Source organism: Crinia signifera, chromosome 5 (assembly GCF_055691185.1).
Source record: "Crinia signifera chromosome 5, ASM5569118v1, whole genome shotgun sequence".
Taxonomy (NCBI): Eukaryota; Metazoa; Chordata; class Amphibia; order Anura; family Myobatrachidae; genus Crinia; species Crinia signifera.
In genome coordinates this window covers 334627536-334652591 of record NC_139221.1, presented here as the reverse complement: position 1 = coordinate 334652591, position 25056 = coordinate 334627536, and the positions used below count along the sequence as shown (strand labels likewise).

At 47.4% G+C, this 25056-nt stretch overlaps 1 protein-coding gene across 7 annotated transcripts in view; it reads left to right on the top strand.

Moving 5' to 3' along the window:
• Nucleotides 1-25056, top strand: part of MROH1 (maestro heat like repeat family member 1) — a 405085-nt gene that overhangs the window by 136968 nt on the left and 243061 nt on the right. For all 7 annotated transcript variants that reach the window (XR_014444044.1, XR_014444045.1, XM_083145076.1 and 4 more), the window contains exons 20-21: nucleotides 2722-2841; nucleotides 6428-6550. Coding sequence is in view for 5 of the 7 variants with exons in the window: in XM_083145076.1 (XP_083001202.1) it covers nucleotides 2722-2841; nucleotides 6428-6550 (243 nt within the window). In the remaining 2 variants the exon portion in view is untranslated. The remainder of the gene's footprint in view (nucleotides 1-2721; nucleotides 2842-6427; nucleotides 6551-25056) is intronic.

Sequence of the window (25056 nt, the reverse complement as noted above, 5' to 3'; positions counted from 1 at the left end):
AATGTGCACACACTCACACATAGGTATATAATGCACACACTCACACATAGGTATATAATGTGCACACACTCACACATAGGTATATAATGTACACACACACACATAGGTATATAATGTGCACACACTCACACATAGGTATATAATGTGCACACACTCACACATAGGTATATAATGTACACACGCTCACACATAGGTATATAATGTACACACACACTCACACATAGGTATATAATGTGCACACACTCACACATAGGTATATAATGTGCACGCGCTCACACATAGGTATATAATGTACACACGCTCACACATAGGTATATAATGTAGACACGCTCACACATAGGTATATAATGTGCACACACTCACACATAGGTATATAATGCACACACTCACACATAGGTATATAATGTGCACACACTCACACATAGGTATATAATGTACACACACACTCACACATAGGTATATAATGTGCACACACTCACACATAGGTATATAATGTGCACGCGCTCACACATAGGTATATAATGTAGACACGCTCACACATAGGTATATAATGTAGACACGCTCACACATAGGTATATAATGTGCACACACTCACACATAGGTATATAATGTGCACACGCTCACACATAGCTATATAATGTACACACACTCACACATAGGTATATAATGTGCACACACTCACACATAGGTATATAATGTAGACACGCTCACACATAGGTATATAATGTGCACACACTCACACATAGGTATATAATGTACACACGCTCACACATAGGTATATAATGTGCACACACTCACACATAGGTATATAATGTAGACACGCTCACACATAGGTATATAATGTACACACACTCACACATAGGTATATAATGTGCACACACTCACACATAGGTATATAATGTACACACGCTCACACATAGGTATATAATGTGCACACACTCACACATAGGTATATAATGTAGACACGCTCACACATAGGTATATAATGTGCACACACTCACACATAGGTATATAATGTGCACACGCTCACACATAGCTATATAATGTACACACACTCACACATAGGTATATAATGTGCACACACTCACACATAGGTATATAATGTAGACACGCTCACACATAGGTATATAATGTGCACACACTCACACATAGGTATATAATGTACACACGCTCACACATAGGTATATAATGTGCACACACTCACACATAGGTATATAATGTAGACACGCTCACACATAGGTATATAATGTAGACACGCTCACACATAGGTATATAATGTGCACACACTCACACATAGGTATATAATGTGCACACACTCACACATAGGTATATAATGTACACACGCTCACACATAGGTATATAATGTGCACACACTCACACATAGGTATATAATGTAGACACGCTCACACATAGGTATATAATGTACACACACTCACACATAGGTATATAATGTGCACACGCTCACACATAGGTATATAATGTACACACGCTCACACATATGTATATAATTTGCACACGCTCACACATAGGTATATAATGTACACACGCTCACACATAGGTATATAATGTGCACACGCTCATACATAGGTATATAATGTGCACACACTCACACATAGGTATATAATGTAGACACGCTCATACATAGGTATATAATGTGCACACACTCACACATAGGTATATAATGTAGACACGCTCACACATAGGTATATAATGTAGACACGCTCACACATAGGTATATAATGTAGACACGCTCACACATAGGTATATAATGTAGACACGCTCACACATAGGTATATAATGTGCACACGCTCACACATAGGTATATAATGTACACACGCTCACACATAGGTATATAATGTACACACGCTCACACATAGGTATATAATGTGCACACGCTCACACATAGGTATATAATGTACACACGCTCACACATAGGTATATAATGTGCACACACGCTCACACATAGGTATATAATGTACACACGCTCACACATAGGTATATAATGTGCACACGCTCACACATAGGTATATAATGTAGACACGCTCACACATAGGTATATAATGTAGACACGCTCACACATAGGTATATAATGTGCACACGCTCACACATAGGTATATAATGTGCACACACTCACACATAGGTATATAATGTAGACACACTCACACATAGGTATATAATGTGCACACACTCACACATAGGTATATAATGTGCACACGCTCACACATAGCTATATAATGTACACACGCTCACACATAGGTATATAATGTAGACACGCTCACACATAGGTATATAATGTGCACACACTCACACATAGGTATATAATGTAGACACACTCACACATAGGTATATAATGTAGACACGCTCACACATAGGTATATAATGTGCACACACTCACACAGAGGTATATAATGTGCACACGCTCACACATAGGTATATAATGTAGACACGTGTGCTCACACATAGGTATATTATGTACACACGTGTGCTCACACATAGGTATATAATGTACACACGCTCACACATAGGTATATAATGTAGCCATGCTCACACATAGGTATATAATGTACACACTCACACATAGGTATATAATGTGCACACACTCACACATAGGTATATAATGTGCACACGCTCACACATAGGTATATAATGTACACACTCACACATAGGTATATAATGTACAAACGTGTGCTCATGTCCTCGTCTTCTCTGGATCTTCCCTAGAACTTCCTGTATAAATGCATTGGGAGCACTCTGGCAGCCTGCACCAACCGAGACGTTGTGAGGACAGAACTCCAAGAGCTGCTGGCAAATGCCCACTACCAGGATGAAGCTGAGAGAGAGGTAATAGATGGCTGCAGAAATGTCTGTGTCTGCCCTATGGCTGTGATGCCCCTTAGTCTCTGCAAGTGGCGCCGTACACGCAGCCTTCTTTATATGGGGGCATAGGTCAGAGGTGGGGTGAGACCGGTGTATATATATTAGTGACCCCAGCCTGATGGTGGTGTCTCCTCTTAGTGCCTGGGCGCGGTACAGGTAGACCCCTGCTCTGCCCTATATACTGTACATGGGGGCACAGGTCAGAGGTGGGGTGAGACCGGTGTATATATAGCAGTGACCCCAGCCTGATGACGGTGTCTCCTCTTAGGGCCTGGGCGCGGTACACGTAGACCTCTGCTCTGTCCTATATACTGTACATGGGGGCACAGGTCAGAGGTGGGGTGAGACCGGTGTATATATATTAGTGACCCCAGCCTGATGACGGTGTCTCCTCTTAGGGCCTGGGCGCGGTACACGTAGACCCCTGCTCTGCCCTATATACTGTACATGGGGGCACAGGTCAGAGGTGGGGTGAGACCGGTGTATATATAGCAGTGACCCCAGCCTGATGGTGGTGTCTCCTCTTAGGGTCTGGGCGCGGTACACGTAGACCTCTGCTCTGTCCTATATACTGTACATGGGGGCACAGGTCAGAGGTGGGGTGAGACCGGTGTATATATAGCAGTGACCCCAGCCTGATGACGGTGTCTCCTCTTAGGGCCTGGGCGCGGTACAGGTAGACCCCTGCTCTGCCCTATATACTGTACATGGGGGCACAGGTCAGAGGTGGGGTGAGACCGGTGTATATATAGTAGTGACCCCAGCCTAATGTCGGTGTCTCCTCTTAGGGTCTGGGCGCGGTACAGGTAGACCCCTGCTCTGCCCTATATACTGTATATGGGGGCACAGGTCAGAGGTGGGGTGAGACCGGTGTATATATAGTAGTGACCCCAGCCTAATGTCGGTGTCTCCTCTTAGGGTCTGGGCGCGGTACAGGTAGACCCCTGCTCTGCCCTATATACTGTATATGGGGGCACAGGTCAGAGGTGGGGTGAAACCGGTGTATATATAGTAGTGACCCCAGCCTGATGGTGGTGTCTCCTCTAAGGGCCTGGGCGCGGTACACGTAGACCTCTGCTCTGCCCTATATACTGTATATGGGGGCACAGGTCAGAGGTGGGGTGAGACCGGTGTATATATAGCAGTGACCCCAGCCTGATGACGGTGTCTCCTCTTAGGGTCTGGGCGCGGTACACGTAGACCTCTGCTCTGCCCTATATACTGTACATGGGGGCATAGGTCAGAGGTGGGGTGAGACCGGTGTATATATAGCAGTGACCCCAGCCTGATGACGGTGTCTCCTCTTAGGGTCTGGGCGCGGTACACGTAGACCTCTGCTCTGCCCTATATACTGTATATGGGGGCACAGGTCAGAGGTGGGGTGAAACCGGTGTATATATAGCAGTGACCCCAGCCTGATGATTGTGTCTCCTCTTAGGGTCTGGGCGCGTTACACGTAGACCTCTGCTCTGCCCTATATACTGTACATGGGGGCACAGGTCAGAGGTGGGGTGAGACCGGTGTATATATAGTAGTGACCCCAGCCTGATGATGGTGTCTCCTCTTAGGGCCTGGGCGCGGTACACGTAGACCCCTGCTCTGCCCTATATACTGTATATGGGGGCACAGGTCAGAGGTGGGGTGAGACCGGTGTATATACTGTATAGTAGTGACCCCAGCCTGATGATGGTGTCTCCTCTTAGGGCCTGGGCGCGGTACACGTAGACCTCTGCTCTGCCCTATATACTGTACATGGGGGCACAGGTCAGAGGTGGGGTGAGACCGGTGTATATATAGCAGTGACCCCAGCCTGATGACGGTGTCTCCTCTTAGGGCCTGGGCGCGGTACACGTAGACCCCTGCTCTGTCCTATATACTGTACATGGGGGCACAGGTCAGAGGTGGGGTGAGACCGGTGTATATATAGTAGTGACCCCAGCCTGATGATGGTGTCTCCTCTTAGGGCCTGGGCGCGGTACACGTAGACCTCTGCCTCTGTCCTATATACTGTACATGGGGGCACAGGTCAGAGGTGGGGTGAGAACGGTGTATATATAGTAGTGACCCCAGCCTGATGATGGTGTCTCCTCTTAGGGTCTGGGCGCGGTACACGTAGACCTCTGCTCTGCCCTATATACTGTATATGGGGGCACAGGTCAGAGGTGGGATGAGACCGGTGTATATATAGTAGTGACCCCAGCCTGATGACGGCGTCTCCTCTTAGGGTCTGGGCGCGGTACACGTAGACCCCTGCTCTGCCCTATATACTGTATATGGGGGCACAGGTCAGAGGTGGGGTGAGACCGGTGTATATATAGCAGTGACCCCAGCCTGATGGTGGTGTCTCCTCTTAGGGTCTGGGCGCGGTACACGTAGACCTCTGCTCTGCCCTATATACTGTACATGGGGGCACAGGTCAGAGGTGGGGTGAGACCGGTGTATATATAGCAGTGACCCCAGCCTGATGATGGTGTCTCCTCTTAGGGCCTGGGCGCGGTACACGTAGACCCCTGCTCTGCCCTATATACTGTACATGGGGGCACAGGTCAGAGTTGGGGTGAGACCGGTGTATATATAGCAGTGACCCCAGCCTGATGATGGTGTCTCCTCTTAGGGTCTGGGCGCGGTACATGTAGACCTCTGCTCTGTCCTATATACTGTACATGGGGGCACAGGTCAGAGGTGGGGTGAGACCGGTGTATATATATTAGTGACCCCAGCCTGATGACGGTGTATCCTCTTAGGGCCTGGGCACGGTACACGTAGACCCCTGCTCTGCCCTATATACTGTACATGGGGGCACAGGTCAGAGGTGGGGTGAGACCGGTGTATATATATTAGTGACCCCAGCCTGATGATGGTGTCTCCTCTTAGGGCCTGGGCGCGGTACACGTAGACCCCTGCTCTGCCCTATATACTGTACATGGGGGCACAGGTCAGAGGTGGGGTGAGACCGGTGTATATATATAGCAGTGACCCCAGCCTGATGATGGTGTCTCCTCTTAGGGTCTGGGCGCGGTACACGTAGACCCCTGCTCTGTCCTATATACTGTACATGGGGGCACAGGTCAGAGGTGGGGTGAGACCGGTGTATATATAGCAGTGACCCCAGCCTGATGACGGTGTTTCCTCTTAGGGCCTGGGCGCAGTACACGTAGACCTCTGCTCCGTCCTATATACTGTATATGGGGGCACAGGTCAGAGGTGGGGTGAGACCGGTGTATATATATAGCAGTGACCCCAGCCTGATGGTGGTGTCTCCTCTTAGGGCCTGGGCGCGGTACACGTAGACCCCTGCTCTGCCCTATATACTGTACATGGGGGCACAGGCCAGAGGTGGGGTGAGACCGGTGTATATATAGCAGTGACCCCAGCCTGATGATGGTGTCTCCTCTTAGGGCCTGGGCGCGGTACACTTAGGGCCTGGGCGCGGTACACGTAGACCTCTGCTCTGCCCTATATACTGTACATGGGGGCACAGGTCAGAGGTGGGGTGAGACCGGTGTATATATATTAGTGACCGCAGCCTGATGATGGTGTCTCCTCTTAGGGCCTGGGGGCTGCGTTTGGTATCTGCTCCTCCCGCCACCTCGATGACACGCTGGATAAAATGTCAGAGTTCCTGAAATCCGACCTCATGAAGAAGAATGTCGGCATCCTGAACCTGTTCAAGGTAGGACCACCTCCAGGACATGTCCCTCGGGGACCGTAGAGGATTCTGATTGGATAATTTAATTTAACCTCACTTACCATGACAACAAATCTGGTATAAACCATTGTGATTCATAGACCAGATGAAAGTCCTCAATAATCTGGGGTGTACGTGTCACCCTTCTGTGTTAGGGGAACGTGATTACACCCCTACTTGCTTAATTGATCATTTGAAAATGTAACTGATTTAAATCAGAGACCCATCCAGGGGTATTGGCACAGGCCTCCGGTGTTGTATTATTACATCCGTTACTGGGATGATCACATAGAATATAGATGTAATATACAGAGGATCTTGTCTTACTGGCCCCGGTATTCCTTGGTGTTCTCGGAGAATCAGGCTCGTTTGGGGAATCCAGTGGAGTATGGTGGTAGGGGTCCATAAGTGAGATGCATACAGATGGGAGTGCGAGGGTTATGGTATAGAGCGCAGTATGGTGGTAGGAGTCCATAAGTGAGATGTATACAGATGGGAGTGCGAGGGTTATGGTATAGAGCGCAGTATGGTGGTAGGAGTCCATAAGTGAGATGTATACAGATGGGAGTGTGAGTGTTATGGTATAGAGCGCAGTATGGTGGTAGGAGTCCATAAGTGAGATGTATACAGATGGGAGTGCGAGGGTTATGGTATAGAGCGCAGTATGGTGGTAGGAGTCCATAAGTGAGATGTATACAGATGGGAGTGCGAGGGTTATGGTATAGAGCGGAGTATGGTGGTAGGAGTCCATAAGTGAGATGCATACAGATGGGAGTGCGAGGGTTATGGTATAGAGCGCAGTATGGTGGTAGGAGTCCATAAGTGAGATGTATACAGATGGGAGTGCGAGGGTTATGGTATAGAGCGCAGTATGGTGGTAGGAGTCCATAAGTGAGATGTATACAGATGGGAGTGTGAGTGTTATGGTATAGAGCGGAGTATGGTGGTAGGAGTCCATAAGTGAGATGCATACAGATGGGAGTGCGAGGGTTATGGTATAGAGCGGAGTATGGTGGTAGGAGTCCATAAGTGAGATGTATACAGATGGGAGTGTGAGGGTTATGGTATAGAGCGGAGTATGGTGGTAGGGGTCCATAAGTGAGATGCATACAGATGGGAGTGCGAGGGTTATGGTATAGAGAGGAGTATGGTGGTAGGGGTCCATAAGTGAGATGCATACAGATGGGAGTGTGAGTGTTATGGTATAGAGCGCAGTATGGTGGTAGGGGTCCATAAGTGAGATGCATACAGATGGGAGTGTGAGGGTTATGGTATAGAGCGCAGTATGGTGGTAGGAGTCCATAAGTGAGATGTATACAGATGGGAGTGTGAGGGTTATGGTATAGAGCGGAGTATGGTGGTAGGAGTCCATAAGTGAGATGCATACAGATGGGAGTGCGAGGGTTATGGTATAGAGCAGAGTATGGTGGTAGTAGTCCATAAGTGAGATGCATACAGATGGGAGTGCGAGGGTTATGGTATAGAGCGCAGTATGGTGGTAGGAGTCCATAAGTGAGATGTATACAGATGGGAGTGCGAGGGTTATGGTATAGAGCGGAGTATGGTGGTAGGAGTCCATAAGTGAGATGTATACAGATGGGAGTGTGAGGGTTATGGTATAGAGCGCAGTATGGTGGTAGGGGTCCATAAGTGAGATGCATACAGATGGGAGTGTGATGGTTATGGTATAGAGCGGAGTATGGTGGTAGGAGTCCATAAGTGAGATGCATACAGATGGGAGTGCGAGGGTTATGGTATAGAGCGCAGGATGGTGGTAGGAGTCCATAAGTGAGATGTATACAGATAGGAGTGTGAGTGTTATGGTATAGAGCGCAGTATGGTGGTAGTAGTCCATAAGTGAGGTGCATACAGATGGGAGTGTGATGGTTATGGTATAGAGCAGAGTATGGTGGTAGTAGTCCATAAGTGAGATGTATACAGATGGGAGTGTGATGGTTATGGTATAGAGCGCAGTATGGTGGTAGGAGTCCATAAGTGAGATGCCTACAGATGGGAGTGTGAGGGTTATAGTATAGAGCGCAGTATGGTGGTAGGAGTCCATAAGTGAGATGCATACAGATGGGAGTGTGAGGGTTATGGTATAGAGCGGAGTATGGTGGTAGGAGTCCATAAGTGAGATACATACAGATGGGAGTGCGAGGGTTATGGTATAGAGCGCAGTATGGTGGTAGGAGTCCATAAGTGAGATGTATACAGATGGGAGTGTGAGGGTTATGGTATAGAGCGGAGTATGGTGGTAGGAGTCCATAAGTGAGATATATACAGATGGGAGTGTGAGGGTTATGGTATAGAGAGGAGTATGGTGGTAGGAGTCCATAAGTGAGGTGCATACAGATGGGAGTGTGATGGTTATGGTATAGAGCGGAGGATGGTGGTAGGAGTCCATAAGTGAGATGTATACAGATAGGAGTGTGAGGGTTATGGTATAGAGAGGAGTATGATGGTAGGGGTCCATAAGTCAGATGTATACAGATGGGAGTGCGAGGGTTATGGTATAGAGCGCAGTATGGTGGTAGTAGTCCATAAGTGAGATACATACAGATGGGAGTGTGAGGGTTATGGTATAGAGAGGAGTATGGTGGTAGGAGTCCATAAGTGAGATGCATACAGATGGGAGTGTGAGGGTTATGGTATAGAGCAGAGTATGGTGGTAGGAGTCCATAAGTGAGATGTATACAGATGGGAGTGTGAGGGTTATGGTATAGAGCGGAGTATGGTGGTAGGAGTCCATAAGTGAGATACATACAGATGGGAGTGTGAGGGTTATGGTATAGAGCGCAGTATGGTGGTAGGAGTCCATAAGTGAGATACATACAGATGGGAGTGTGAGGGTTATGGTATAGAGCGGAGTATGGTGGTAGGAGTCCATAAGTGAGATGCATACAGATGGGAGTGTGAGGGTTATGGTATAGAGCGCAGTATGGTGGTAGGGGTCCATAAGTGAGATACATACAGATGGGAGTGCGAGGGTTATGGTATAGAGCGGAGTATGGTGGTAGGAGTCCATAGGTGAGATGCATACAGATGGGAGTGTGAGGGTTATGGTATAGAGCGGAGTATGGTGGTAGGAGTCCATAAGTGAGATGCATACAGATGGGAGTGTGAGGGTTATGGTATAGAGAGGAGTATGATGGTAGGAGTCCATAAGTGAGATGTATGCAGATGGGAGTGTGAGGGTTATGGTATAGAGCGGAGTATGATGGTAGGAGTCCATAAGTGAGATGTATACAGATGGGAGTGCGAGGGTTATGGTATAGAGCGGAGTATGGTGGTAGTAGTCCATAAGTGAGATACATACAGATGGGAGTGCGAGGGTTATGGTATAGAGCGGAGTATGATGGTAGGAGTCCATAAGTGAGATGTATACAGATGGGAGTGCGAGGGTTATGGTATAGAGCGGAGTATGATGGTAGGAGTCCATAAGTGAGATGTATACAGATGGGAGTGCGAGGGTTATGGTATAGAGCGGAGTATGGTGGTAGTAGTCCGTAAGTGAGATACATACAGATGGGAGTGCGAGGGTTATGGTATAGAGCGCAGTATGGTGGTAGGAGTCCATAAGTGAGATACATACAGATGGCAGTGTGAGGGTTATGGTATAGAGCGGAGTATGGTGGTAGGGGTCCATAAGTGAGATGTATACAGATGGGAGTGTGAGGGTTATGGTATAGAGCACAATATGGTGGTAGTAGTCCATAAGTGAGATGCATACAGATGGGAGTGTGAGGGTTATGGTATAGAGCGGAGTATGGTGGTAGGAGTCCATAAGTGAGATGCATACAGATGGCAGTGTGAGTGTTATGGTATAAAGAGGAGTATGGTGGTAGGAGTCCATAAGTGAGATGTATACAGATGGCAGTGTGATGGTTATGGTATAGAGCGGAGTATGGTGGTAGGAGTCCATAAGTGAGATACATACAGATGGGAGTGCGAGGGTTATGGTATAGAGCGGAGTATGGTGGTAGGAGTCCATAAGTGAGATGTATACAGATGGGAGTGTGAGGGTTATGGTATAGAGCAGAGTATGGTGGTAGTAGTCCATAAGTGAGATGTATACAGATGGGAGTGCGAGGGTTATGGTATAGAGCGCAGTATGGTGGTAGGAGTCCATAAGTGAGATGCATACAGATGGGAGTGTGAGGGTTATGGTATAGAGCAGAGTATGGTGGTAGGAGTCCATAAGTGAGATGTATACAGATGGCAGTGTGATGGTTATGGTATAGAGCGGAGTATGGTGGTAGGAGTCCATAAGTGAGATACATACAGATGGGAGTGCGAGGGTTATGGTATAGAGCGGAGTATGGTGGTAGGAGTCCATAAGTGAGATGTATACAGATGGGAGTGTGAGGGTTATGGTATAGAGCAGAGTATGGTGGTAGTAGTCCATAAGTGAGATGTATACAGATGGGAGTGTGAGGGTTATGGTATAGAGCGGAGTATGGTGGTAGGGGTCCATAAGTGAGATGCCTACAGATGGGAGTGTGAGGGTTATGGTATAGAGAGGAGTATGGTGGTAGGGGTCCATAAGTGAGATGTATACAGATAGGAGTGCGAGGGTTATGGTATAGAGCGGAGTATGGTGGTAGGAGTCCATAAGTGAGATGCATACAGATGGCAGTGTGAGTGTTATGGTATAGAGAGGAGTATGGTGGTAGGAGTCCATAAGTGAGATGTATACAGATGGCAGTGTGATGGTTATGGTATAGAGCGGAGTATGGTGGTAGGAGTCCATAAGTGAGATACATACAGATGGGAGTGCGAGGGTTATGGTATAGAGCGGAGTATGGTGGTAGGAGTCCATAAGTGAGATGTATACAGATGGGAGTGTGAGGGTTATGGTATAGAGCAGAGTATGGTGGTAGTAGTCCATAAGTGAGATGTATACAGATGGGAGTGCGAGGGTTATGGTATAGAGCGCAGTATGGTGGTAGGAGTCCATAAGTGAGATGCATACAGATGGGAGTGTGAGGGTTATGGTATAGAGCAGAGTATGGTGGTAGGAGTCCATAAGTGAGATGTATACAGATGGCAGTGTGATGGTTATGGTATAGAGCGGAGTATGGTGGTAGGAGTCCATAAGTGAGATACATACAGATGGGAGTGCGAGGGTTATGGTATAGAGCGGAGTATGGTGGTAGGAGTCCATAAGTGAGATGTATACAGATGGGAGTGTGAGGGTTATGGTATAGAGCAGAGTATGGTGGTAGTAGTCCATAAGTGAGATGTATACAGATGGGAGTGTGAGGGTTATGGTATAGAGCGGAGTATGGTGGTAGGGGTCCATAAGTGAGATGCCTACAGATGGGAGTGCGAGGGTTATGGTATAGAGCGGAGTATGGTGGTAGGAGTCCATAAGTGAGATGTATACAGATGGCAGTGCGAGGGTTATGGTATAGAGCGGAGTATGGTGGTAGGAGTCCATAAGTGAGATGTATACAGATGGGAGTGCGAGGGTTATGGTATAGAGCAGAGTATGGTGGTAGGAGTCCATAAGTGAGATACATACAGATGGGAGTGTGAGGGTTATGGTATAGAGCGCAGTATGGTGGTAGTAGTCCATAAGTGAGATGTATACAGATGGCAGTGCGAGGGTTATGGTATAGAGCGCAGTATGGTGGTAGTAGTCCATAAGTGAGATGTATACAGATGGGAGTGTGAGGGTTATGGTATAGAGCGCAGTATGGTGGTAGGAGTCCATAAGTGAGATACATACAGATGGGAGTGTGAGGGTTATGGTATAGAGAGGAGTATGGTGGTAGGAGTCCATAAGTGAGATGCATACAGATGGGAGTGCGAGGGTTATGGTATAGAGCAGAGTATGGTGGTAGGGGTCCATAAGTGAGATACATACAGATGGGAGTGTGAGGGTTATGGTATAGAGCGGAGTATGGTGGTAGGAGTCCATAAGTGAGATACATACAGATGGGAGTGTGAGGGTTATGGTATAGAGAGGAGTATGGTGGTAGGAGTCCATAAGTGAGATGTATACAGATGGGAGTGTGAGGGTTATGGTATAGAGCGGAGTATGGTGGTAGTAGTCCATAAGTGAGATACATACAGATGGGAGTGTGAGGGTTATGGTATAGAGCGGAGTATGGTGGTAGGAGTCCATAAGTGAGATGTATACAGATGGGAGTGTGATGGTTATGGTATAGAGCGGAGTATGGTGGTAGGAGTCCATAAGTGAGATGTATGCAGATGGGAGTGTGAGGGTTATGGTATAGAGCGCAGTATGGTGGTAGGAGTCCATAAGTGAGATGTATACAGATGGGAGTGTGAGGGTTATGGTATAGAGCGCAGTATGGTGGTAGGGGTCCATAAGTGAGATGAATGCAGATGGGAGTGTGAGGGTTATGGTATAGAGTGGAGTATGGGGGTAGGGGTCCATAAGTGAGATGCATACAGATGGGAGTGTGAGGGTTATGGTATAGAGCGGAGTATGGTGGTAGGAGTCCATAAGTGAGATGTATACAGATGGGAGTGCGAGGGTTATGGTATAGAGCAGAGTATGGTGGTAGTAGTCCATAAGTGAGATGTATACAGATGGGAGTGTGATGGTTATGGTATAGAGTGGAGTATGGTGGTAGGAGTCCATAAGTGAGATGCATACAGATGGGAGTGAGAGGGTTATGGTATAGAGCGCAGTATGGTGGTAGGAGTCCATAAGTGAGATGCATACAGATGGGAGTGTGAGGGTTATGGTATAGAGTGGAGTATGGTGGTAGGGGTCCATAAGTGAGATGCATACAGATGGGAGTGTGAGGGTTATGGTATAGAGCGGAGTATGGTGGTAGGAGTCCATAAGTGAGATGTATACAGATGGGAGTGCGAGGGTTATGGTATAGAGCGGAGTATGGTGGTAGGGGTCCATAAGTGAGATGTATACAGATGGCAGTGTGATGGTTATGGTATAGAGCGGAGTATGGTGGTAGGAGTCCATAAGTGAGATGTATGCAGATGGGAGTGTGAGGGTTATGGTATAGAGCGCAGTATGGTGGTAGGAGTCCATAAGTGAGATGTATACAGATGGGAGTGTGATGGTTATGGTATAGAGTGGAGTATGGTGGTAGGAGTCCATAAGTGAGATGCATACAGATGGGAGTGAGAGGGTTATGGTATAGAGAGGAGTATGGTGGTAGGAGTCCATAAGTGAGATGCATACAGATGGGAGTGCGAGGGTTATGGTATAGAGCAGAGTATGGTGGTAGTAGTCCATAAGTGAGATACATACAGATGGGAGTGTGAGGGTTATGGTATAGAGCGGAGTATGGTGGTAGGAGTCCATAAGTGAGATGTATACAGATGGGAGTGTGATGGTTATGGTATAGAGCGGAGTATGGTGGTAGGAGTCCATAAGTGAGATGTATGCAGATGGGAGTGTGAGGGTTATGGTATAGAGCGCAGTATGGTGGTAGGAGTCCATAAGTGAGATGTATACAGATGGGAGTGTGAGGGTTATGGTATAGAGCAGAGTATGGTGGTAGTAGTCCATAAGTGAGATGTATACAGATGGGAGTGCGAGGGTTATGGTATAGAGCGCAGTATGGTGGTAGGAGTCCATAAGTGAGATGCATACAGATTGGAGTGTGAGGGTTATGGTATAGAGTGGAGTATGGTGGTAGGGGTCCATAAGTGAGATGCATACAGATGGGAGTGTGAGGGTTATGGTATAGAGCGGAGTATGGTGGTAGGAGTCCATAAGTGAGATGTATACAGATGGGAGTGCGAGGGTTATGGTATAGAGCAGAGTATGGTGGTAGTAGTCCATAAGTGAGATGTATACAGATGGGAGTGTGATGGTTATGGTATAGAGCGCAGTATGGTGGTAGGAGTCCATAAGTGAGATGCCTACAGATGGGAGTGTGAGGGTTATGGTATAGAGCGCAGTATGGTGGCAGGAGTCCATAAGTGAGATGCATACAGATGGGAGTGTGAGTGTTATGGTATAGAGCGGAGTATGGTGGTAGGAGTCCATAAGTGAGATACATACAGATGGGAGTGCGAGGGTTATCGTATAGAGCGCAGTATGGTGGTAGGAGTCCATAAGTGAGATGTATACAGATGGGAGTGTGAGGGTTATGGTATAGAGCGGAGTATGGTGGTAGGGGTCCATAAGTGAGATGTATACAGATGGCAGTGTGATGGTTATGGTATAGAGCGGAGTATGGTGGTAGGAGTCCATAAGTGAGATACATACAGATGGGAGTGCGAGGGTTATGGTATAGAGCGCAGTATGGTGGTAGGAGTCCATAAGTGAGATGTATACAGATGGGAGTGTGAGGGTTATGGTATAGAGCGGAGTATGGTGGTAGGAGTCCATAAGTGAGATATTATATACAGATGGGAGTGTGAGGGTTATGGTATAGAGCGCAGTATGGTGGCAGGAGTCCATAAGTGAGATGCATACAGATGGGAGTGTGAGTGTTATGGTATAGAGCGGAGTATGGTGGTAGGAGTCCATAAGTGAGATGTATACAGATGGGAGTGTGATGGTTATGGTATAGAGCGGAGTATGGTGGTAGGAGTCCATAAGTGAGATGTATGCAGATGGGAGTGTGAGGGTTATGGTATAGAGCGCAGTATGGTGGTAGGAGTCCATAAGTGAGATGTATACAGATGGGAGTGTGAGGGTTATGGTATAGAGCGCAGTATGGTGGTAGGGGTCCATAAGTGAGATGCATACAGATGGGAGTGTGATGGTTATGGTATAGAGCGGAGTATGGTGGTAGGAGTCCATAAGTGAGATGCATACAGATGGGAGTGCGAGGGTTATGGTATAGAGCGCAGTATGGTGGTAGGAGTCCATAAGTGAGATGCATACAGATGGGAGTGTGAGGGTTATGGTATAGAGTGGAGTATGGTGGTAGGGGTCCATAAGTGAGATGCATACAGATGGGAGTGTGAGGGTTATGGTATAGAGCGGAGTATGGTGGTAGGAGTCCATAAGTGAGATGTATACAGATGGGAGTGCGAGGGTTATGGTATAGAGCAGAGTATGGTGGTAGTAGTCCATAAGTGAGATGTATACAGATGGGAGTGTGATGGTTATGGTATAGAGCGCAGTATGGTGGTAGGAGTCCATAAGTGAGATGCCTACAGATGGGAGTGTGAGGGTTATGGTATAGAGCGCAGTATGGTGGCAGGAGTCCATAAGTGAGATGCATACAGATGGGAGTGTGAGTGTTATGGTATAGAGCGGAGTATGGTGGTAGGAGTCCATAAGTGAGATACATACAGATGGGAGTGCGAGGGTTATGGTATAGAGCGCAGTATGGTGGTAGGAGTCCATAAGTGAGATGTATACAGATGGGAGTGTGAGGGTTATGGTATAGAGCGCAGTATGGTGGTAGGGGTCCATAAGTGAGATGCATACAGATGGGAGTGTGAGGGTTATGGTATAGAGCGGAGTATGGTGGTAGTAGTCCATAAGTGAGATGTATACAGATGGGAGTGCGAGGGTTATGGTATAGAGCGCAGTATGGTGGTAGGAGTCCATAAGTGAGATGCATACAGATGGGAGTGTGAGGGTTATGGTATAGAGAGGAGTATGGTGGTAGGAGTCCATAAGTGAGATACATACAGATGGGAGTGTGATGGTTATGGTATGGAGCGCAGTATGGTGGTAGGAGTCCATAAGTGAGATACATACAGATGGGAGTGTGAGGGTTATGGTATAGAGAGGAGTATGGTGGTAGGAGTCCATAAGTGAGATACATACAGATGGGAGTGTGAGGGTTATGGTATAGAGCGCAGTATGGTAGTAGGAGTCCATAAGTGAGATGCATACGGATGGGAGTGTGAGGGTTATGGTATAGAGCGGAGTATGTTGGTAGGAGTCCATAAGTGAGATGTATACAGATGTGAGTGTGAGGGTTATGGTATAGAGCGCAGTATGGTGGTAGGAGTCCATAAGTGAGATGCATACGAATGGGAGTGTGAGGGTTATGGTATAGAGCGGAGTATGGTGGTAGGAGTCCATAAGTGAGATGTATACAGATGGGAGTGCGAGGGTTATGGTATAGAGCGGAGTATGGTGGTAGGAGTCCATAAGTGAGATGCATACAGATGGGAGTGTGAGGGTTATGGTATAGAGTGGAGTATGGGGGTAGGGGTCCATAAGTGAGATGCATACAGATGGGAGTGTGAGGGTTATGGTATAGAGCGCAGTATGGTGGTAGGAGTCCATAAGTGAGATACATACAGATGGGAGTGCGAGGGTTATGGTATAGAGAGGAGTATGATGGTAGGAGTCCATAAGTGAGATGTATGCAGATGGGAGTGTGAGGGTTATGGTATAGAGCGGAGTATGGTGGTAGGGGTCCATAAGTGAGATACATACAGATGGGAGTGCGAGGGTTATGGTATAGAGCAGAGTATGGTGGTAGGAGTCCATAAGTGAGATACACACAGATGGGAGTGTGAGGGTTATGGTATAGAGCGCAGTATGGTGGTAGGAGTCCATAAGTGAGATACATACAGATGGGAGTGCGAGGGTTATGGTATAGAGAGGAGTATGATGGTAGGAGTCCATAAGTGAGATGTATGCAGATGGGAGTGTGAGGGTTATGGTATAGAGCGGAGTATGATGGTAGGAGTCCATAAGTGAGATGCATACAGATGGGAGTGCGAGGGTTATGGTATAGAGCGGAGTATGGTGGTAGGGGTCCATAAGTGAGATACATACAGATGGGAGTGCGAGGGTTATGGTATAGAGCGCAGTATGGTGGTAGGAGTCCATAAGTGAGATGTATACAGATGGGAGTGCGAGGGTTATGGTATAGAGCGCAGTATGGTGGTAGGAGTCCATAAGTGAGGTGCATACAGATGGGAGTGCGAGGGTTATGGTATAGAGCGGAGTATGGTGGTAGGAGTCCATAAGTGAGATGTATACAGATGGGAGTGTGAGGGTTATGGTATAGAGAGGAGTATGGTGGTAGGAGTCCATAAGTGAGATGTATACAGATGGGAGTGTGAGGGTTATGGTATAGAGCGCAGTATGGTGGTAGGAGTCCATAAGTGAGATGTATACAGATGGGAGTGTGAGGGTTATGGTATAGAGCGCAGTATGGTGGTAGGGGTCCATAAGTGAGATGTATACAGATGGGAGTGTGATGGTTATGGTATAGAGCGCAGTATGGTGGTAGTAGTCCATAAGTGAGATGTATACAGATGGGAGTGCGAGGGTTATGGTGTAGAGAGTAGTATGGTGGTAGGGGTCCATAAGTGAGATGTATACAGATGGGAGTGTGAGGGTTATGGTATAGAGCGGAGTATGGTGGTAGGAGTCCATAAGTGAGATGTATACAGATGGGAGTGTGAGGGTTATGGTATAGAGCGGAGTATGGTGGTAGTAGTCCATAAGTGAGATGCATACAGATGGGAGTGTGAGGGTTATGGTATAGAGCGCAGTATGGTGGTAGGAGTCCATAAGTGAGATGTATACAGATGGGATCGTGAGGGTTATGGTATAGAGCGCAGTATGGTGGTAGTAGTCCATAAGTGAGATGTATACAGATGGGAGTGTGAGGGTTATGGTATAGAGCGCAGTATGGTGGTAGGGGTCCATAAGTGAGATGCATACAGATGGGAGTGTGAGGGTTATGGTATAGAGCGCAGTATGGTGGTAGGAGTCCATAAGTGAGATGTATACAGATGGGAGTGTGAGGGTTATGGTATAGAGAGGAGTATGGTGGTAGTAGTCCATAAGTGAGATGTATACAGATGGGAGTGTGAGGGTTATGGTATAGAGCGGAGTATGGTGGTAGGGGTCCATAAGTGAGATGCATACAGATGGGAGTGTGAGGGTTATGGTATATAGCGGAGTATGGTGGTAGGAGTCTATAAGTGAGATGCATACAGATGGGAGTGTGAGGGTTATGGTATAGAGCGGAGTATGGTGGTAGGAGTCCATAAGTGAGATGTATACAGATGGGAGTGCGAGGGTTATGGTATAGAGCGGAGGATGGTGGTAGGGGTCCATAAGTGAGGTGCATACAGATGGGAGTGTGAGGGTTATGGTATATAGAGGAGTATGGTGGTAGGGGTCCATAAGTGAGATGTATACAGATGGGAGTGTGAGGGTTATGGTATAGAGCGCAGTATGGTGGTAGGAGTCCATAAGTGAGATGTATACAGATGGGACTGTGAGCGTTATGGTATAGAGAGGAGTATGGTGGTAGGAGTCCATAAGTGAGGTGCATACAGATGGGAGTGCGAGGGTTATGGTATAGAGCGCAGTATGGTGGTAGTAGTCCATAAGTGAGATGTATACAGATGGGAGTGCGAGGGTTATGGTATAGAGCGCAGTATGGTGGTAGTAGTCCATAAGTGAGATGTATACAGATGGGAGTGTGAGAGTTATGGTATAGAGAGGAGTATGGTGGTAGGAGTCCATAAGTGAGATGTATACAGATGGGAGTGTGAGGGTTATGGTATATAGCGGAGTATGGTGGTAGGAGTCTATAAGTGAGATGCATACAGATGGGAGTGTGAGGGTTATGGTATAGAGCGGAGTATGGTGGTAGGGGTCCATAAGTGAGGTGCATACAGATGGGAGTGTGAGGGTTATGGTATATAGAGGAGTATGGTGGTAGGGGTCCATAAGTGAGATGTATACAGATGGGAGTGTGAGGGTTATGGTATAGAGCGCAGTATGGTGGTAGGAGTCCATAAGTGAGATGTATACAGATGGGACTGTGAGCGTTATGGTATAGAGAGGAGTATGGTGGTAGGAGTCCATAAGTGAGGTGCATACAGATGGGAGTGCGAGGGTTATGGTATAGAGCGCAGTATGGTGGTAGTAGTCCATAAGTGAGATGTATACAGATGGGAGTGCGAGGGTTATGGTATAGAGCGCAGTATGGTGGTAGTAGTCCATAAGTGAGATGTATACAGATGGGAGTGTGAGAGTTATGGTATAGAGAGGAGTATGGTGGTAGGAGTCCATAAGTGAGATACATACAGATGGGAGTGTGAGGGTTATGGTATAGAGCGGAGGATGGTGGTAGGAGTCCATAAGTGAGATGTATACAGATGGGAGTGTGAGGGTTATGGTATAGAGCTCAGTATGGTGGTAGGAGTCCATAAGTGAGATGCATACAGATGGCAGTGCGAGGGTTATGGTATAGAGCGCAGTATGGTGGTAGGAGTCCATAAGTGAGATGCATACAGATGGGAGTGTGAGGGTTATGGTATAGAGCGGAGTATGGTGGTAGGAGTCCATAAGTGAGGTGCATACAGATGGGAGTGTGAGGGTTATGGTATAGAGCGGAGTATGATGGTAGGAGTCCATAAGTGAGATGTATACAGATGGGAGTGCGAGGGTTATGGTATAGAGCGGAGTATGGTGGTAGGAGTCCATAAGTGAGATGTATACAGATGGGAGTGTGAGGGTTATGGTATAGAGCTCAGTATGGTGGTAGGAGTCCATAAGTGAGATGCATACAGATGGGAGTGCGAGGGTTATGGTATAGAGCGCAGTATGGTGGTAGGAGTCCATAAGTGAGATGTATACAGATGGGAGTGTGAGAGTTATGGTATAGAGTGGAGTATGGTGGTAGTAGTCCATAAGTGAGATGTATACAGATGGGAGTGCGAGGGTTATGGTATAGAGCGCAGTATGGTGGTAGTAGTCCATAAGTGAGATGTATACAGATGGGAGTGTGATGGTTATGGTATAGAGCGCAGTATGGTGGTAGGAGTCCATAAGTGAGATACATACAGATGGGAGTGTGAGGGTTATGGTATAGAGAGGAGTATGGTGGTAGGAGTCCATAAGTGAGATACATACAGATGGGAGTGTGAGGGTTATGGTATAGAGCGCAGTATGGTGGTAGGAGTCCATAAGTGAGATACATACAGATGGGAGTGCGAGGGTTATGGTATAGAGAGGAGTATGATGGTAGGAGTCCATAAGTGAGATTTATGCAGATGGGAGTGTGAGGGTTATGGTATAGAGCGCAGTATGGTGGTAGGAGTCCATAAGTGAGATGCATACAGATGGGAGTGCGAGGGTTATGGTATAGAGCGGAGTATGGTGGTAGGAGTCCATAAGTGAGATGTATACAGATGGGAGTGCGAGGGTTATGGTATAGAGCAGAGTATGGTGGTAGGGGTCCATAAGTGAGATGTATACAGATGGGAGTGTGAGGGTATGGTATAGAGCGGAGTATGGTGGTAGGAGTCCATAAGTGAGATGCATACAGATGGGAGTGTGAGGGTTATGGTATAGAGCGCAGTATGGTGGTAGGAGTCCATAAGTGAGATGTATACAGATGGGAGTGTGAGGGTTATGGTATAGAGAGGAGTATGGTGGTAGGGGTCCATAAGTGAGATGCATACAGATGGGAGTGTGAGGGTTATGGTATAGAGCGGAGTATGGTGGTAGGAGTCCATAAGTGAGATGCATACAGATGGGAGTGCGAGGGTTATGGTATAGAGCGGAGTATGGTGGTAGGAGTCCATAAGTGAGATGCATACAGATGGGAGTGTGAGGGTTATGGTATAGAGCGGAGTATGGTGGTAGGAGTCCATAAGTGAGATATATACAGATGGGAGTGTGAGGGTTATGGTATAGAGAGGAGTATGGTGGTAGGAGTCCATAAGTGAGATGTATACAGATGGGAGTGCGAGGGTTATGGTATAGAGCGCAGTATGGGTGTAGGAGTCCATAGGTGAGATGTATACAGATGGGAGTGTGAGGGTTATGGTATAGAGCGCAGTATGGTGCTAGGAGTCCATAAGTGAGATGCATACAGATGGGAGTGTGAGGGTTATGGTATAGAGCGCAGTATGGTGGTAGGAGTCCATAAGTGAGATGCATACAGATGGGAGTGTGAGGGTTATGGTATAGAGCGGAGTATGGTGGTAGGAGTCCATAAGTGAGATATATACAGATGGGAGTGTGAGGGTTATGGTATAGAGAGGAGTATGGTGGTAGGAGTCCATAAGTGAGATGTATACAGATGGGAGTGCGAGGGTTATGGTATAGAGCGCAGTATGGGTGTAGGAGTCCATAGGTGAGATGTATACAGATGGGAGTGTGAGGGTTATGGTATAGAGCGCAGTATGGTGCTAGGAGTCCATAAGTGAGATGCATACAGATGGGAGTGTGAGGGTTATGGTATAGAGCGCAGTATGGTGGTAGGAGTCCATAAGTGAGATGCATACAGATGGGAGTGTGAGGGTTATGGTATAGAGCGGAGTATGGTGGTAGGGGTCCATAAGTGAGATGTATACAGATGGGAGTGTGAGGGTTATGGTATAGAGCGCAGTATGGTGGTAGGAGTCCATAAGTGAGATGCATACAGATGGGAGTGCGAGGGTTATGGTATAGAGGGAAGTATGGTGGTAGGAGTCCATAAGTGAGATGTATACAGATGGGAGTGTGAGGGTTATGGTATAGAGCGCAGTATGGTGGTAGGAGTCCATAAGTGAGATGCATACAGATGGGAGTGTGAGGGTTATGGTATAGAGCAGAGTATGGTGGTAGGAGTCCATAAGTGAGATGCATACAGATGGGAGTGCGAGGGTTATGGTATAGAGCGCAGTATGATGGTAGGAGTCCATAAGTGAGATACATACAGATGGGAGTGTGAGGGTTATGGTATAGAGCTGAGTATGGCGGTAGGAGTCCATAAGTGAGATGCATACAGATGGGAGTGCGAGGGTTATGGTATAGAGCAGAGTATGGTGGTAGGGGTCCATAAGTGAGATGCATACAGATGGGAGTGTGAGGGTTATGGTATAGAGCGCAGTATGGTGGTAGGAGTCCATAAGTGAGATGCATACAGATGGGAGTGTGAGGGTTATGGTATAGAGCAGAGTATGGTGGTAGGAGTCCATAAGTGAGATGCATACAGATGGGAGTGCGAGGGTTATGGTATAGAGCGCAGTATGATGGTAGGAGTCCATAAGTGAGATACATACAGATGGGAGTGTGAGGGTTATGGTATAGAGAGGAGTATGATGGTAGGAGTCCATAAGTGAGGTGCATACAGATGGGAGTGCGAGGGTTATGGTATAGAGCAGAGTATGGTGGTAGGGGTCCATAAGTGAGATGCATACAGATGGGAGTGTGAGGGTTATGGTATAGAGAGGAGTATGGTGGTAGGAGTCCATAAGTGAGATGTATACAGATGGGAGTGTGAGGGTTATGGTATAGAGCGCAGTATGATGGTAGGAGTCCATAATGAGATGCATACAGATGGGAGTGCGAGGGTTATGGTATAGAGGGAAGTATGGTGGTAGGAGTCCATAAGTGAGATGTATACAGATGGGAGTGTGAGGGTTATGGTATAGAGCGCAGTATGGTGGTAGGGGTCCATAAGTGAGATGCATACAGATGGGAGTGCGAGGGTTATGGTATAGAGCGCAGTATGGTGGTAGGAGTCCCTAAGTGAGATGTATACAGATGGGAGTGCGAGGGTTATGGTATAGAGGGAAGTATGGTGGTAGGAGTCCATAAGTGAGATACATACAGATGGGAGTGTGAGGGTTATGGTATAGAGTGCAGTATGATGGTAGGAGTCCATAAGTGAGATGCATACAGATGGGAGTGTGAGGGTTATGGTATAGAGGGAAGTATGATGGTAGGGGTCCATAAGTGAGATGCATACAGATGGGAGTGTGAGGGTTATGGTATAGAGCAGAGTATGGTGGTAGGAGTCCATAAGTGAGATGTATACAGATGGGAGTGTGAGGGTTATGGTATAGAGCAGAGTATGGTGGTAGGAGTCCATAAGTGAGATGTATACAGATGGGAGTGCGAGGGTTATGGTATAGAGAGGAGTATGGTGGTAGGAGTCCATAAGTGAGGTGCATACAGATGGGAGTGCGAGGGTTATGGTATAGAGCGCAGTATGGTGGTAGGAGTCCATAAGTGAGATGCATGCAGATGGGAGTGCGAGGGTTATGGTATAGAGCGGAGTATGGTGGTAGGAGTCCATAAGTGATATGCATACAGATGGGAGTGTGAGGGTTATGGTATAGAGAGGAGTATGGTGGTAGGAGTCCATAAGTGAGATACATACAGATGGGAGTGTGAGGGTTATGGTATAGAGGGAAGTATGATGGTAGGGGTCCATAAGTGAGATGCATACAGATGGGAGTGCGAGGGTTATGGTATAGAGAGGAGTATGGTGGTAGGAGTCCATAAGTGAGGTGCATACAGATGGGAGTGTGAGGGTTATGGTATAGAGAGGAGTATGGTGCTAGGAGTCCATAAGTGAGGTGCATACAGATGGGAGTGTGAGGGTTATGGTATAGAGCGCAGTATGGTGGTAGGAGTCCATAAGTGAGATGCATACAGATGGGAGTGTGAGGGTTATGGTATAGAGAGGAGTATGGTGGTAGGAGTCCATAAGTGAGATGCATACAGATGGGAGTGTGAGGGTTATGGTATAGAGCGGAGTATGGTGGTAGGAGTCCATAAGTGAGATGCATACAGATGGGAGTGTGAGGGTTATGGTATAGAGGGAAGTATGATGGTAGGGGTCCATAAGTGAGATGCATACAGATGGGAGTGTGAGGGTTATGGTATAGAGCGCAGTATGGTGGTAGGAGTCCATAAGTGAGGTGCATACAGATGGGAGTGTGAGGGTTATGGTATAGAGCGGAGTATGGTGGTAGGAGTCCATAAGTGAGATGCATACAGATGGGAGTGTGAGGGTTATGGTATAGATGGAAGTATGATGGTAGGGGTCCATAAGTGAGATGTATACAGATGGGAGTGCGAGGGTTATGGTATAGAGCGCAGTATGGTGGTAGGAGTCCATAAGTGAGATGTATACAGATGGGAGTGCGAGGATTATGGTATGGAACAAGCTCATTACACCGCGCGCTTACAGCCAGCACCATGTACAAGGTCGATACACCGCGCGCTTACAGCCAGCACCATGTACAAGCACATTACACCGCGCGCTTACTGCCAGCACCATGTACAAGCTCACTACACTGCGCGCTTACAGCCAGCACCATGTACAAGCACATTACACCGCGCGCTTGCAGCCAGCACCAAGTACAAGCTCATTACACCGCGCGCTTACAGCCAGCACAATGTACAAGGTCGATACACCGCGCGCTTACAGCCAGCACAATGTACAAGGTCGATACACCGCGCGCTTACAGCCAGCACCATGTACAAGCTCACTACCCCGCTCGCTCACAGCCAGCACCATGTACAAGGTCATTACACCGTGATCTTATAGCCAGCACCATGTACAAGCTCATTACACCGCACGCTTACAGCCAGCACCATGTACAAGCTCACTACCCCGCTCGCTTACAGCCAGCACCATGTACAAGCTCATTACACCGCACGCTTACAGCCAGCACCATGTACAAGCACATTACACCGCGCGCTTACTGCCAGCACCATGTACAAGCTCACTACACCGCGCGCTTGCAGCCAGCACCATGTACAAGCTCATTACACCGCGCGCTTACAGCCAGCACAATGTACAAGGTCGATA